Source organism: Pterocles gutturalis, unplaced genomic scaffold (genome assembly GCF_000699245.1).
Source record: "Pterocles gutturalis isolate BGI_N339 unplaced genomic scaffold, ASM69924v1 scaffold47330, whole genome shotgun sequence".
In the NCBI taxonomy this organism is placed as follows: Eukaryota; Metazoa; Chordata; class Aves; order Pterocliformes; family Pteroclidae; genus Pterocles; species Pterocles gutturalis.
Genome location: NW_010139970.1, coordinates 9,359 through 24,745, shown reverse-complemented (window position 1 = coordinate 24,745; position 15,387 = coordinate 9,359). Strand labels below are relative to the sequence as shown.

Genomic DNA, 15,387 nt, shown 5'->3' with positions numbered 1-15,387 from the left:
CCACAGCTCAAACTGGAGACAAACTGCCTCACAAAGAGTGCTCTTGCACTGGCACCCACAAGGGACCCAGACAGGGCCCAGAGGGTCCCCAGACGAGTCTCAGCCACACTGACTGGGAACAGTTCCTGCTCCTGCGAGCCCCAAACCAAAATCCCAGCCAGGGCTGTCCCTTGGCATCAGCTGGCGTAACATCAGCCTTGCAGAGAGGAAGAAGAGGACAGCAAGCCTGCAGACACCCCCACATAAGGGGGACAAGCGCAGTTTCCCTGCAGGGAAATGCCTTTCCACCTCTGATGCCACAAGAACGCGTATGTGCCCTGGGCAGCACTCGCGGCTCCTTCACGCCTACGTACCTTGACGTCAGCGATGAGGGCGTCCTCATCCTCAATGCCGGTGGGAACGCACTTCTTGTGCAGAGGGAGTGACTCCAGTTTGTCCACGAGGCAGCGCAGCCCCTCCAGCTCAAACTGCGTCAGGTGCACCCTCCTGCTCTTGCGCGGGCTGCCGCCGTTGGGGTCCCAGGCCTGGCCGTTTTGGGAGCCCCGGCTGGAGTCAGAAGAGTCTATAGATGGGGTCTTCTTCAGACCCGGCAGGCTGCTCCGGCAGCTCTTGCCCAGTTCATCATAGTCCACATTGGCACCGTTGGCGATGGGGCTGGTGAGGATGGACCGCCTCGTGACCGGTCGCCTGGGTTCCTTCCCTGCTGCATCCTCCTCTTCTTCCTCCTCCTCTTCTTCTTCCATGTTTACTGAGTCTGAGGAGCTCAGTTCCATATCTGTCATGACAGAGAGTGAGAAAAGAGCACAGTGGTCAGACAATCACTCAAACCCTTTCCCACAAAACAAGCCAGGAATGGGAAGGCGAGGCACAGGACACGGGAAAACCTCACAGAGGAGAAGACAGCAACACCCCAGAGTGAATTTCATAAAATCCTAGAACGGTTGGGTTGGAAGGGACATTTAAGGATCATCTAGTCCAACCCTTCTGACATGGGCAGGGACACCTTTCACTAGATCAGGCTGCTCAAAGCCTCAGCCAACCTGACTTTGCTTTGGAGGGGTTGGGATCTCCAACCACCTGGTTCTCGAAGTGACTTGGGACCCTGATCCTGCCTTCATGATGGGAGAAAGAGGATATGGACTCACTAGGTGACCATGAGGCCTCTGAGACTGACTGTGCACGATAAAGCACTCCTCGCCGACAGTGAAAGGGAAGAGGGCTCTCGGGCTCTCTTCCTTTCAGCTCTCTGCACTAGTTCCCGCTTCACGCTGCTCCGTGGCAGAAAACGGGTGATGAGAAGGGGCGACGAAGGCACTCGAGGCCTCCAGGCTAGAGGAAGACAGAGACAGCCTTTCCCAAACCAAGCACTGAGGGAGATTTCCAGGAAAACCACACGACAAGGACATGAGCTGGGAGCCATGTCCCTCTGCTAGGGCCCCTTGGACAGAAATCGAAAGCCCCGAAAGGCTGTGGGGAGAGGTGCCCAGGAGTCAGCATCTACAGCCCCTCAGGGGAGAGACATTTGCTTCAAGGGCCGTGGGTGGAGGGCATCCAGCCCTCTCCCACTGCAAAGAAGGGTCTCAGAGCTCATCTCCCAAACTGCTGCACGGGTGTCGCTTGCCTTGGCTGTAAGGAGCCCAAACTGCGTGCAGGAGGGCCCTGAGCAGCAAGAAAGCATTGCTGCCCCACAGCCCACAGCGCAGCCATGGGTACTGCTACTTCCCTCCGCCGCTTCTGTTACAGGCTTTGCGTATACCAGCGAGGACAGGAACCTGTGTGCTGGTTTTGCAGCTGCAAGGAACCTGGCCTGTTGCACAGGGCAAACGAGGAAGCAGAAGTGTAGCTAGTTTTGACTTCTTGCTCAAAGGAAAAGAAAGAAATCGCACCTCCTTCAGACAGCCTGAAAAACCCTCCAACTGCTCGGTACAGCAAACACCGAAAAGGGAGGAAATACCCAAAGAAACCACCTTGTGAAATTGAGGAAGCGATGGTCCCAAGTTCTTCCCGCACAGCCCGCCCCTGCCCACTGCACTGCTGAGCCGGACAGCATCCCAGCAAGAGGGAGCAAGAAACCACTCTGATTTGGGTCAGGAAGGAATAAGGGCTGGAGAGCCAATGCAGGGGCTTACCCATGCTGAGAGATTCCTTCTGGAAGTCCTTGGTCAGATGTGAGCGGCTGGTGATGCAGTAGACGTAGCGCTCCAGCACGTACCAACACATCTCGTAATAGAAGGGATAACGAAACTTATTGGGGACCTGCAAGAGAGGCAAGGGGAAGAGAATGTGCTCAGGCCTCCTTCAGCACAGGGCTGCACACAGATCGCTCTGATTACCGCTGCCGCAAACCAGACCGATCCCCTCCCGAGAGACAGGAAACGCATGTACATGTTTAACAGCACCATTCGTGCTTCTGGCAGCCTGATGTAATTCTCCTCGCAGGAGGATGTTATCACCAGGCAAAGCAGAGACCAGGCACTACTCACTCGCAAGCCATTAACATTTCCTTTTTCTTTGTTAGGGCTGCAGCTTTTCCCCCTCACAGACCTCCTTCTCATTAGTACAACAAAAAATAGCAGATGCCACAAAAGGTTTCAGTCGAAGGCAATGGTTCAAGCCCTCTTCCCAAGCCCCAGCACAGCATCTGACAGGATTTGTCTGGGCAGAGGGAAAGGGTTTGTCTGTGAAGAGAGGTGTTACCAGCTCCGCTATTTAGCAGAGTGGCATCAGGGCTCTGTCACATCAGCGCGAGCGATTCACACGCAGGCAGGAGATGCCCCTGACCCTGCTGCCTGCCTCGCACCTTCCTGAGGCTGCACTGCCCAGGGTGGAGCAGGCACACGCTTCATCATCCTGTGTCTCAACTGCGCTGGAGGATGGTATGACATCTGAGCACTAACCCACAGGTCCTGCCAGCTGCAGCACCCTGAACTGCTTCAGAGAGGCCAACATCCATCCATCAGAGAGGCCAACGTCTGTCCGTCACAGCCCAGGCACGTCCTGAGGGCTCTCTGCAGGTGCTGAGCACTGCAGGACCCACATCTCCACAAGGAACGTGCGAGAACACCCACTTGCCAACAGCACTCTCTGCTCGAGACCTCAGAAATCCTTTAGTTTTAGTCATCTTGGGCCAAATCAAGCTCTAAAATCAACACCGAGCAGCAGCAGAAGGCAGCCAGGCAAGGGAAGAGGCACCACGCTGGACTCATTCCCATGGCCACGTTGCTGCCCTCCTCTTCCCTATGAAGGTGGCCAGGGGAGGTCCCCATCACACCCTCAGCAGGTTTCCAGACCCCCTGGAAGCCTGGAGTCAGACTGGAGGCAGCACGAAGGAACATAATAAGCCTTAGCACACCTTGCGGGCTGTCCCTCTGCCCAAGTTCCTGCCTGGACATTTAGCAGGTGAGGACATCTCTCTTAGAGAGAGATGGAGTTTGAGCAGTTTGTCACAGGGCAAGGCTCGACCCGCCTGCCTGCACACCACCGCTCCCCACCATCGCAGAGGCCGCGTCCTCCCAGCTCTCCCGCAGCTCCTTACCCGCGTGCGGTCTTCGATGCTGTAGATGCGGAGCTGCATAGGGATGTTGAAGCTGTGTAAGAAGTTGCCCCCAAAAACCAGCGTGTCCATGGGAGTGTACACAGCATGGATCCAACCTTGGAGAGAAAGCAGAGGTTGAAGAATCCTTCTGAGTGACTAGGTGAGGTCAAGGTCTCACAACTGACAGTCCCTCCGAACTTGATTCCTTTACAATCTCTTACAAACTGTACTCTTGAAAGCAGGTCTGTCAAGTCTGCACAACCTTTATGCTGCTCAGCTAAGTCCACCTTGACAGTTGTCCCCTTAACCTGCATCCAGGTGAGCTGCAAACACACAGATGAGCTACTGACTCCTGGTCCCATCAGCCAGCCCTAGCAGCAGGGGGCTAAGGAAGGGACCACACTGACTCCAGTTCTTCGTGTGACAGCAACAAGTCCACCCCTCCTGAAGTGCTGCTACTGAATTACCCAACAGCCAGCTCACTTGACCCATCTAAGAGCTACAGACAGACTTGTACTTTGGCACTGAAATATGCCTGGGGATCTGGCTCACATTGTCCCACATGTGCCAGTATCCACCTGCCATCCACAGCTTTTCGTCATCCTGGTGTCTCCAGAAAGCTGCTTCCCAGTTGTGTTACACCTAAGACCAGCAACAAGGAAAACAGTCTGGAAAAGTTTGTTCAACAACTGAAAAAAAAAAACCTCAAAGGAACTTGGGTCCCAGCTCTTATCTCCAAGGCTAAGCAATGCAGCCAAGCCCAACATTTTGGGAATTCCAGCATGGGTTTCCTCAGGGCAAGGCCACTCAATTCAAAAGAAGAGTCAGTTGTGATAACACGACTCAAACAACTACACTGTGCAATCCCTGGTGTTTTCTGTTCCTCGTCCCTCTGTAAGCTACAACGCAGCTTATTCCCGCACTGCTGTTGGAGATGAAGCAGCAGGTTACTGCAGCCTTTGACATCCGCAACACTTATGGACACAATTTTTATACAACAGTTTTATTAGAAGCCTTCAAAGGGGTCCAACAATCCTTCTCCTTACAAGGGAGTATCCCCTAGCGCAAGCACAAGATTTTGCAGGTATCACAAGTCTTCACTGCAGGTACTAAAAGGCTGTGAGCCAGTCCTTGTGAACAACCAGCCTGAGCTTTTCCATCTGCCTTTGCTGTTTTCTAGCACATCGCTGCACTAACTGTGGATGCAAGAAACTGCTGATGTCCTACAACTATTCTGCTGGCTAAACCAAGTCAGGCTAAAGATTTCTCTTAACTCTTGAGAGCATTCCCACTCCCAACCTCAAAGTCTCCTTGCCCTCCACAAAGCGATTACCTGCGAATCTCTGTTACTGCTTCCCAGCTCCCTGCTGGGTTTCAGCGTTTTCCAACATCTCCTTCTAGCTACATACTTCCCAGTTCTCCTGTCTCCAGTACATGCAGACTGTTTGTCTTTCCTCGTGTTCAGAGCAGTCACCTTGTTCCTTAAACTCCCTTCCTTGCTTCACAATTTGAACATAACTCTGCAGAAATTTCACAAGAGACCCAGGAAGCTGAGGAGAGTGCTGCCTTGGGCCAGCCTCTGTCCTCAGCACACACTGCTCCAAACGTCAACGTGACAGGCTCGAGGAAAGTCTCTAATAATTGATCAAGCATGATATGAGCCCGCCACGGCTTTCCTGTCGCCTGGGTTGGATCCACAGCGCCGCGACAGGTGTGTTTTGGGAGCTGTCAAGCAAGAGGACAGAGCCACATCGCATCTTCCTCTCCCAGTTATTCATGAGAGAGGAAGCCAAATCCTGCCTGTTCTGATTTTCTTGTGTCCCAGGAGTTTCAGTCTCTCGCCACACCCTGGCAAAGGCAGGGATGCGCCTGCCCACCCTGTGGTACCTGAGGGGATGACAAATGTGTAGCCCTGCTTGAGCTCGATGCGCTGGCACTCTGACACTCTATCCCCAAGAAAAATGTCTCCCTGCTTTCCTGAGAGAAGCCAGTTTTCATAGAGCTCCAGGTTCTGGGGTGTAGGAGGGATCAGCCAGAAGATCTGCATAAATAAAGACAAGACACATATGTCAGTCATTCTGTAATTAACAGCTACTGATACCCCCCACTTGGTGCATCTCCTTTGCGAGGAAAGGTGGGTGAAAAGCCCAGATTCTTCAGGTGGGGCAGAGTTATACAGGGTTCAGAGAATGCAGCAAAGACAAGGGAAAAAAGATGGGATGGAATAATTGCCCAGGACTCATCCTAAAGAAGTGACGAGAGTTTTTTCCCCAGAGATCTGCCTTTACTGACGGGAGGGAGCCCATCCAGCCGCCTCTAGTCAGACAGATCCTCTGCAGCAGTTACAAGCGAAAGGGCTCCCTGTCTCTCAGGGGATGTCCAGCCACCATCTCGGGAGACGTCCAAGCCTTTTTTACCCCCTGGCTCCCTAATGAATTCAGCCCTAGGTGGCTGATGCTATTTATCAGAAGCAGTGAGATCTCTTCTAACTGTTGATAAGTTAGGAGCTAGGCACATTTCACTGGCTGTCTTCAGTAAATTCTGCACTACAGGATATTTGCCTCCACATTAGCTTTTCCTAGAAGTCCTAAGCTGAGCTACCACCAGATTTTCCTGCCCCAACTGCATCAGTTCAAATGTACTGAGTCTGTCTGCGTTGCCACCCTCCCTGGACAGCAGTGCAAAGTTTCCAAGTCCTGTAACAACAGGGACACCCACTCAATGGCAGTCAGAGGGGAGGTCTGCCCTGCAAAGGACTTCATATTGACTAAGTGTCACGCTCTGAACATCACCGTGCTCTCTGGAGCACTGGAAGTGCTAGCTAGGCTGTCTGACTTAATTGTTCGAGTACTAGCTAGCCCCTCCAGTGATACAGCACCCAAAAAATATTACAAATCCATTTTATGAAGGTTAAAAGAACAAATACAACATCCCCACCTATAAGGAGAGCTTAAGGTGCAGCTCACCCTGCCTCAGAGCAATTGGGAGGACTGGCACCTTCCCACATCCCCTTCCAGATGGTTTTCTTCCAACTCAGGCCCCAGTGCAACACTCAGCTGGGTGAGGGATGCCTGGCACAGGGAAATCCCTGCACGATTATAACTTAGTGCAATTATAACATTGCACTCAGATGAAGTTTGTAACCAGACAAACTCAAACTTGATGGAGATTGGGGTTCAGTTTTCATATCTGGGGCTGAGCTCTGCTACAGGGAATGACTCCAGACAAGCAGCTCAAACCTGACACCATTTCAGAGCTACTTCTCACCAGAAACCATTCAAGAAGTTCTGTAGTGAAGACCCATTACTAACCTTCAGTTCAAAGGCTTCTGATCTGAAATCACTTGATGTTTTAAGGTAACCCCTCACACATCTGGTGGCTGTTTAAAACCCCTGGCCAGCTGAGCTTTACCAGAGGCTCCCATTCATCTTTAATTACCTTTCTTCCATTTGCTGCTGCTCGTTCCACACCAGGAGATGATCAACCACATAGCCACATGATCTCTCAGAAGCCTAAGGCACTGTCTGAGTTGGGTTATTCTACTCTATGTCATTTAGCCCTTTATAAGCTTCTCTCAGCATCATCTGCACACCATGGGTTTTAGCCTGTGCCTGGTGAACCTCTGAGGGCCTGAACTACCTCCAAGAACCACAGATAAACAAGTTCAGGGTGGAAAGGCTTCAGTTTGCTGTCTGGGACCTGCATCTTCAAGGATTGACAAGAAAAGAGACTAAAAGCCACCCTCCTAAAGCACCCTCTAACTTTCCTCCTACCTTTCCTCCTCGGTGGATGTGGTACCACACAGAAGTACCACCGAAGTCCACGTGGAAATCTGTGTAGCAGCCCTTGACGCTCATCAGACAGTATCTGGCAGAAAACAAGATGACGATAAGGTGAAAATGAGCAGTGATCTGATTTTAGAGCAGATAGAATGTATTCAAAGGGAATGGGCTGCCCAAACCCAGGCCAATGGCTCCGAGCAGTGCCAGAAGCCAATTACCGCAGCACTAAGCACTTCAGCTGCAGGCAGGTGGTGGTTTGCAGGAGCTCACTTTGCATTTCTATCACATACCCACAGAAAAATCTAATCCAGGCAAGAGGAGAGCTTTTGCCCTCACATACCCAGCAGCTCTAGAAACCCCCATGTCACAGGCCTGGTCTCCAGGTCCCACCCTTCCACGCAGCGCTCGGCAGGGGCTTAAATCACTAACTGCAGTGTCCTGACAAGTGCCACCGGCTGAAATCAGCAGGGAGACTGTTCCTCCCACTTCCCCTTGGGACAAACTGCTTCTCCCGTGGGCAGTTTTCTTGCAAAGAGATGCTTTGCTGCCTGGCAGCACTAGAACAGCTCAGGAAGTCACTTACTTCTGCACCTTTGGATACTGCATCTCCAGGATAGCGTTCGTTGACTCTGTCTGACTCTCCTTCAGGTGTCTGGGCCACATGTTATCAACCCAGTCGATCAAATCCACCTACGGCAGAAAGGTGTGAGATGTGAGTAGAGGTGAAAGGGGCACAGGGACCCCTTTTGCTATTCCCAGGCTGCCCTGGAAGCTCAAACACCTCTTGCCTGCCTGGTTAGCTCACAGCTCACAGGCGGCTGGGCACCAGTGAGCTGCAGGATTGCACCAGGCCACCAAAGCCACTGTGGTGCTGTGCACAGACTGCCAGCCAGCCCAGCTCGGAGCACACCCACAACAAACAACAGGAGCAAGGGAGGGAAGGAAACCCTGGCGTGACCTGAATGACCATGATACTCCCCTTTTTTGGCCCCCACACACCCAGCAACCCTCCTGATGCCACTGGTGCAATCCCACACATGAAGCACTCAGGACCAGCTGTTCTGATGCCCATTGCTGTGCAGTGAGCCTCCGGATTCACACGGGCAGCAAACACCAGAGCAAGATCCCACGCATAGTACCGGGACACTGGTCTTCTACTTAGGGGCTAGGCAGAAACTACCACACACCAGCCTTACACAAAAAACACCCTGGGCAGCATCTGCCAGGGTGGGATTCACGTCTCTAGGACAGCCAGAGATGGCCAGGCTCCCTCTACAGTTAACCGAGAGAAGTGAATGGCCCTACAGAGCTGCCCCTTCCTCTCCACCGACTGCAGAGGGAGTTCAGGATGTCCCTGACACCTTCCACACTTCAGTAAGGGCAGCTGTTTTCCCCCTGCCAAACAGCTCCCAGCTCCCCTCCAGCACACCCCCAGGCCTGGTCTCCTCTGCTCTCACGGATTTCATCGCTTTCCATCAGGAACACCCCCTGCCATGCTGCACAACCCTCGGGGCTCCCAGCTGAACACAGGTGTGCTGTCAAAACGCAACAAGCATTGCCAAGCTCTGCTGTGCAGGTTAGGCCCTACTGCAGTTTTACAGCTGGCCGTGCATTACAGCGAGCTTCCCCTGCCCTGCACCTCTCTTTGGTCACAACAGAACCGATTGCTGCTGCAGGAGAGGGCTCTGAACCGAGCATCACAGCACTGAGAGGGGAGGGAGGCCCAAAACAGAATGACAGCCAAGGTCCTGGCAGACAGTGAAATCAGCTCACTGGGAGGGGCTGGAAGCCAGTGTCCCCATCCTGTCCCCAGGGTTCACTGTGGCCAAGCACAAATGTGACCTCTATTCAAACTCGGGTACCTGTTCTTGCTCACCAGCCAGCAGAAGCAGGTTACTTCACTCTAATTATTCCTCAGCCAATCACTTCCATTTCTTTAATTGCTGACAGCTAGTGAATAGGTCAGCAGAATGACACAACAGGGACTTGACCGTGGTCACTCTAGCTGCGGGACGCACAGGCTGGGCGGCTTCAGCCTGCCTGGGAGATCAGCTGTGGCAGACGAGCTCCAAGTCACACACACGATCAGCTCCAGCAGCTCCCCGAGCCCTGCAGTGACATCCCTGGCCGAGCCCACGCGTGTTACGAGTGGCCCCTCTCCTCCCACACCCAAGTGCCAGGCTGCACCTTGCCTACAGAGAACCACAAGCACAAGGGAAAGGACGTTCCCGCAGAAGGAAGAGCCACGCTCACCGTAGCAGGTCTCTGCACCAGGTTCTCCAGTTTGGTGTGGCTGAACTCCAGGCTGATGACGTTGTAAAGTTTCTCCCGCTCGTCCTCCGGTGTTTCGTAGTAGCGTGCCCACTGTGCCATGGACATCTCGATATCCCTCTGCGTGTTCACATCCATGACATCCACCATCCGTCGGCTCCCTGCCAGAACACACAGATGTCACTGCAATTGTCCCTGTGCACAATGGACCACCCAGAAGCGACACTCCAGGAGACACGAGATCCTTCCTCAAAGAACCCACCCATGCAAGTGTGATGTACATCCCATAACTTCATCTTCTTCCATACCCACATCGAAACAGAAGCTGCTTTGGGTCAAACTAGACTCAAGCAGGTGACAGTTGTGATCCACTGGCCAAGGATGGCTCAGGTTCAGGTTCACCCAGCTGCACAACAGGGAAGCCACAAAGCCGGACCTCTAGCTTTGATAAACCCAGTGACCCTCCTCATTCCTCCCCATCCGCCCAGGGCGCCGCAGGGAGGGGCACACTGTGGTCCCCAAACACTTACCGACACACAGCCGCACATCATTCACGCTGAAGTCTGGATCTGGCATCCTGCAGGACAAACACCTTGCTGAAAAAATCATCAAGTACTTCTGGTTGCAGACCCTTCCCACCTGGAACCCCAGTACCGGCACCCTGGAGATATTCCTGTGCTGCTGTTTGTCTCTTGGATGGGGGGTGAGGACCACGCAACTGGATCTCTGGGGGCACAGGGCTGGGCTGAAACACTGGGCACAACTTTTGGCTAGGAAGGCAGATTTGGGAATAGGATGTACCATCTCCGGAGCACGAGCTGTTGTACAGTGGCTTTTGACAAACGAGTAAGCCGGCCTTGAGCTAAGCAATCCTAGCTCTCATTTTAAAGACTGCTTGGATGAATTATCCCGGTTTAAAGGACACAGCCAGACCGGTACAAGCAGTATATTTCACTGACACAGCACAGCTACTCTGTTTGTACTGGCATGCTGATCTGGACAAACACTGCTGTCACAGGCAGAACGGGCGGGCAGCCATTCAAGCAGCTCTTGACCCAGAGAAATAGCCAAAAGCTCAGGACAAATCCAGTTTCGCCCACACTGTAATCCTCGGTATTAAATCTGTGCCCTCCCAAGTCACTCAGCAGTTAAAACTCCGCCTGGCACCATTTCCGATCTAATTCACCGCAGAGCAGCACATCAGGCACTGGATGAGGTGCTGCCCATCCGTTCACAGCCAGCTGAGGAAGTCAAGAGGAGCGTTGCTGATACTGGCTCTGACTACATTTGCTAGGGCTAATTTATTCCTCTAACTTTCATATTAATCAAAACCAAAAAACACTGACCCAGCAGAAACTCTGGATCAGATCAGGGTTTTTTTTTTACTTTTATAAAAGACAGCTGTAATGTTTTGATGTAGTATTACCTAAAACTCCATCTACCACCCCACAGCATATTCATATGAACATCAGAAACCAGCACAAAGCCTTGTATCAGGCAAAGCTGTAAACCTGAACTGACTTACTCTAGCAAGAGAGAGACACGGCAGTTTAGAAGTAACTGTATCGGGCAAATCAGGTCAGAATTCTGGAAAATGCCAGAAATACTACAAATTGCTTGACTCTCTGGCAATAGTTGCCTATATTACTAGGAAAGAAACCCAGCCAGATGTTGCATCAGAGCAGCAGCAGGACTTTCCAGACATTTGGTTGAATTGTGATAACCTCCAGCCAATTCAGCCCTCTCATTTTAAGTCCAAACAGACTGGTAAGAACAGGATAACTGAGGTGGACGATACTTCTCTTTGCTCGCTGCACGTAAAGAACAGTGTGGACAGGACACAATCAAACCAACCTGGCAGAGCACGGATCCAGCTCCCAGGATCAGCTCCCACACAACGCAGAGAGAGGCAAGAAATCGGGCCAGAGTCACTCACCACTCTGTGCCACTGCCACTTACTTTATCCCCAAGCCGTCAGAGCTCCTGAAGATGAGAGGGTCCCTCAGGCCGCCCCGCTGGATGTATTCCACTGTGAAATCTGGTGTGGGGAGAAGACAAGAGGGAAGGCGTTAGGGGAGACTCCTTCAGAGGACTACAGACAAACTGAGGTTAGAAAGGATGTCTGGAGGTCTCTAATCCAGCCCTTCAGACTCAGATCAAGTTGTCCTTGTCCAGTTGAGACCCGAGAATCTCCTCATATCTCTGTGGCAAGGCTGGCCAGCGACAGAAAGCCCTGTTTCTCCCTATTTCTACACTTCTCTGGAGATTCTGGAACTGCTCTGCAGCAGTTCTGTGAGCAGCATGGCGTGTGCTGCTGACAAGCTTCAGACATGTCCCCCTCAGGAGGGGGGAGTTTGCTCCAACAGGCTGCACCAGCCAGGGGAACAGCGTGGGTTTTGGTCCTCACTTCCCCAAGAAGCTCACAGAAAAGCCTTGAAGAAATGCTCCTCCTTCACGGTAAATCCTTATGAGGCTTGCACTAGCTGTGTGATGAAAAGGCATCCCACTGAGCTGCACACGTGGTGAAAGAAAGGGGAGAGATCCCACACTGTCTCTGAACTAAGCGTCTAGTGAACATGTGGCTGCAATTACAGGTGCTGACCCAGGCGAACTCTCTCGTTCCTGGCTGCCATGCGGCCCAGCCAGCCTCCAGAGCTGCACAGCGGCTCGTCGCTCTCCAGACCGAGCGGCTTCCACGCCATTTCCCATACATGCTCTCTGTTACTGGCTCCCCCGGCCCAAGGGTCAGCAGGCTTGAGCCAAGCCTCCACCAAGATGCCTCATATTGCCTTCAAACTGCTTGGGGACTGCCACAGGACTTGCAGGGGGGTAGAAATGTCCCCTGCCTGCTCTGCTCCCCTTGGGTTGTACAAGTAAAGCAGGTTACAGCAGAGGAAAGCGCAGAACTGTTGTGAACAGCAGTTTTTCCAACTTTCCAGAAGGATGGAAAGTAAAAGGCAGCAAACCACGGGGCAGTGGGAAAGGATTTCATTAACACCACCGCTGCCTTGTAACCGCCCTTCAAATTGGCAGTCGGGGAGGCTCTGGGTGCAGTCAGATGTGCAAGAGCACATCCAACTCTGATCACTGTTAGCTTTCCACGCATGGGAAAAACTCATCTCACACACCGTGCTTCACCGGAGAAGCAGCCGACCACGGCAGCTGACAGCAGCAGCACCCGCTGCAGCACAGCAGCCCCAACACAAACCTTTGCCTTCCATGAAGACCACGAAGGTGGAGTTAAACTTGTTGGTGGACAGCTTTTCCTCCAGGTCAAATGTCCTCTTCCCTTCAATTTCATCATCAGAGATGCCATCGTCCTCGTAACGCCGCCTCATTGTGCCACGCTGAGGAGAGAACAGAGCTGGAAGGTGAGAGTTACGGACCACGAGGAGCCACCAGCTCCCTTCCCAGAGCCTCACCTCATCCCAGCACACCTCAGCCAGGGCCCCGGGGAGCCCTTGCCCTGCTGCTGGCGGTCCCTGAGAAGCCTACGGGCTTGTGCTCCTGGAGATGAGACTCTATATTACCGAGTTACATTATCCACTAGGTCTCTTGCTTAAAAAGCACCACTGGTATCGGTTTTCAGACGTGCCAGAGGAGATCTACTTAGGCAACATCTGTCCTGGATCCAAAACACACCATGGAAACATCAGGTTTGCTCCTCCTTCTCCAACCAGATTTGTGCAAGTTGGGCTGCATAGGAGACAGATAATTCACTGCTAACGAGTGCTAACACAAACACGTAGGAGGGGAGATAGTTCAGGATAACCGGAGCCCAGGAAAAAGAATCGGTTTCCCATTTCTACAGATGCATTGGTATTTTGCTGCGCTGGAGGTGAAGGCACTTGTGGATTTAAACCCCTGACAGAATGTGAAGTGATAAAGGAAAGGTTTTATGCTGAAGACAATGCTCAAGTTTTCATCCTTGGCTATGCTTGTATGCAAAAGTTGATTTATTTTCCCTCGTTTGTGTGTGGGAGAGTAGCGGGGGGGGAAGTAACCCCTTTCTTAGAGGAACTCACAAGTACATCTGTACTGGGATTCCTGACAGACATCCTTTTCGAGCAGTGCTGGATCTGGAAGAAATTACTGTCCCCAGCTGTTAGCCACCCCTCCTGAGACTGGCCACGCTCTGGGAATGCTCCCTAAATCCCCCCAGATAAAAGTCAACCTGCTCCGAATTAGCCAAGCTGACTTCCCCAATTAGGGATGCTCCCATGACAAAGCATTTACACCAATAGTGCCAGCACACAGTCAGGGGCGGGATGGGACAGGAGGTGACACTGCAGCTCCTGTCACATCTGGGCCTGGAGCCTGGCACCTGCCTGCAGCAGGGAGGCACAGCGGCATCTCAGGGTCACATCCCAGCACCACCAGGATATCTGCCACTGAGTTACAGCCTGGTCTCAACCATCCACCAGCCTGATCCTGACACTGCTTCACTCCTCCCTCTCTTCTTTTTGGCCTTGTCTACTTAAAGAGTGCTGCTGAGAGAGAAAGGACTCCCTCACACAGAGGCACTGCTGCAAAGATGCTTTTTAAACTGATTAGTTCAACCAGGTCTCAAAAAGGGACATTTCTCCCCCCTGTCACATGTAAGTTGACTCTCACTTTCAGGAAGGCTGGTCAACTCACAAACAGCTTCCCTGCCATCAGGGCAGAGCAGCTTACCTCTCCCAGCTCTTAACACCTCATTAACCTCACTTGGTTTTCCAAAATCCTCCCCAGAAACCTGAACACAATGGGGGCACAAACATCTGCCCTGCAAGGCAGGAACACCACGCTGCTCCTGGACCGGGCACCCCAGGAACAGCCCCAAAACCAGTGTGCTCCAGGGGCCTGTCTGAACCAAACAATCGGGAAAAGGGCTGCACCTTTCAGCCCTTTGTCTTCGGACACCCACTGAACAGGGGTAACAAGCAGGAGCACCTCCTTCTGCTTTTTTTTAGCAATACAAAGACAAAACTAGTTTTACTTACAGGTTGTTACAGCCACACTTGTATAAACACGCAATGATGCATTAAAAAAAAAGACAAACGGAGCTGCCATCAGCAGAGGTCCTGTGATACATTCCTGGGGATCACCAAATTTCACACGGGTAGGACGGGACTGCGCACACCAACGCACTGGCCGGGAACATCCCACTGCTCCCAGCACAAATCCAGGGGCTGAAACTCACAAACCCGGAGTCAAATCTGCCTTTAAACCAACACCGGTTCTTTTGGGTAGATGCATCAGAGCTTGAAGCTGGAGACGCAGAGGTATTACTGGGAGAAGAGCTCCTGGCTGTGTTCTGTCCGAGGGTGAGCTCACCCTATAAAGCACTTTTTCCTTAAAAATCACAGAATCACTCACACACTGCGTGGTGCTCAGTTTTAAACTGAGGGGACAGCGCAGAGGAGGGGGGGCCTGCCCCGTACAGGATTTAGGGACACAGCCGCACAAGACAGCCTCATCGTCCTCAGCATTTGCTGAAAAGCCCCCGTGTTTCAGGAACTTCAAGCGCAGCCCCCCCAAGCAGGCACACATCCTGGCAGGCCGGTCCCAGCCCTGGCTCCGCAGGCTTCTAGGAGCATCGCTGTGCTTCTGCCGAAACCCAACAGCTAACCAGGGCTGGGCACGGCTCCCCATCCACAACCCTTTCCCCATCACAAAGCCTCATGTCTCACCTCCATGCTGGTGGTCCGAAACAATCCAAAAACATCGCTGGGAAGGATGGAGCCGGATTGCCACGGCCACACTGCAAGATGCCCATGGTGAGACAGGATGGAACTGCTGGTAGCCAAGGACCTTGTT

At 52.5% G+C, this 15,387-nt stretch overlaps 1 protein-coding gene across 1 annotated transcript; it reads right to left on the bottom strand.

The window, feature by feature from the left end:
• Window positions 1-353: 353 nt before the first annotated feature.
• Window positions 354-12,926, bottom strand: LOC104469117 (lysine-specific demethylase 2A-like; the record flags this gene model as incomplete). The annotated part of the gene is made up of 10 exons (XM_010083491.1): window positions 12,797-12,926; window positions 11,548-11,626; window positions 10,119-10,165; window positions 9,571-9,749; window positions 7,901-8,007; window positions 7,309-7,402; window positions 5,423-5,576; window positions 3,536-3,651; window positions 2,130-2,256; window positions 354-775 (listed from the first exon to the last, which is right to left on the bottom strand). Coding segments are annotated over exons 1-10 (1,455 nt in total), but the record flags the coding sequence as incomplete, so codon positions are not given.
• Between the last annotated feature and the right edge of the window lie 2,461 nt (window positions 12,927-15,387).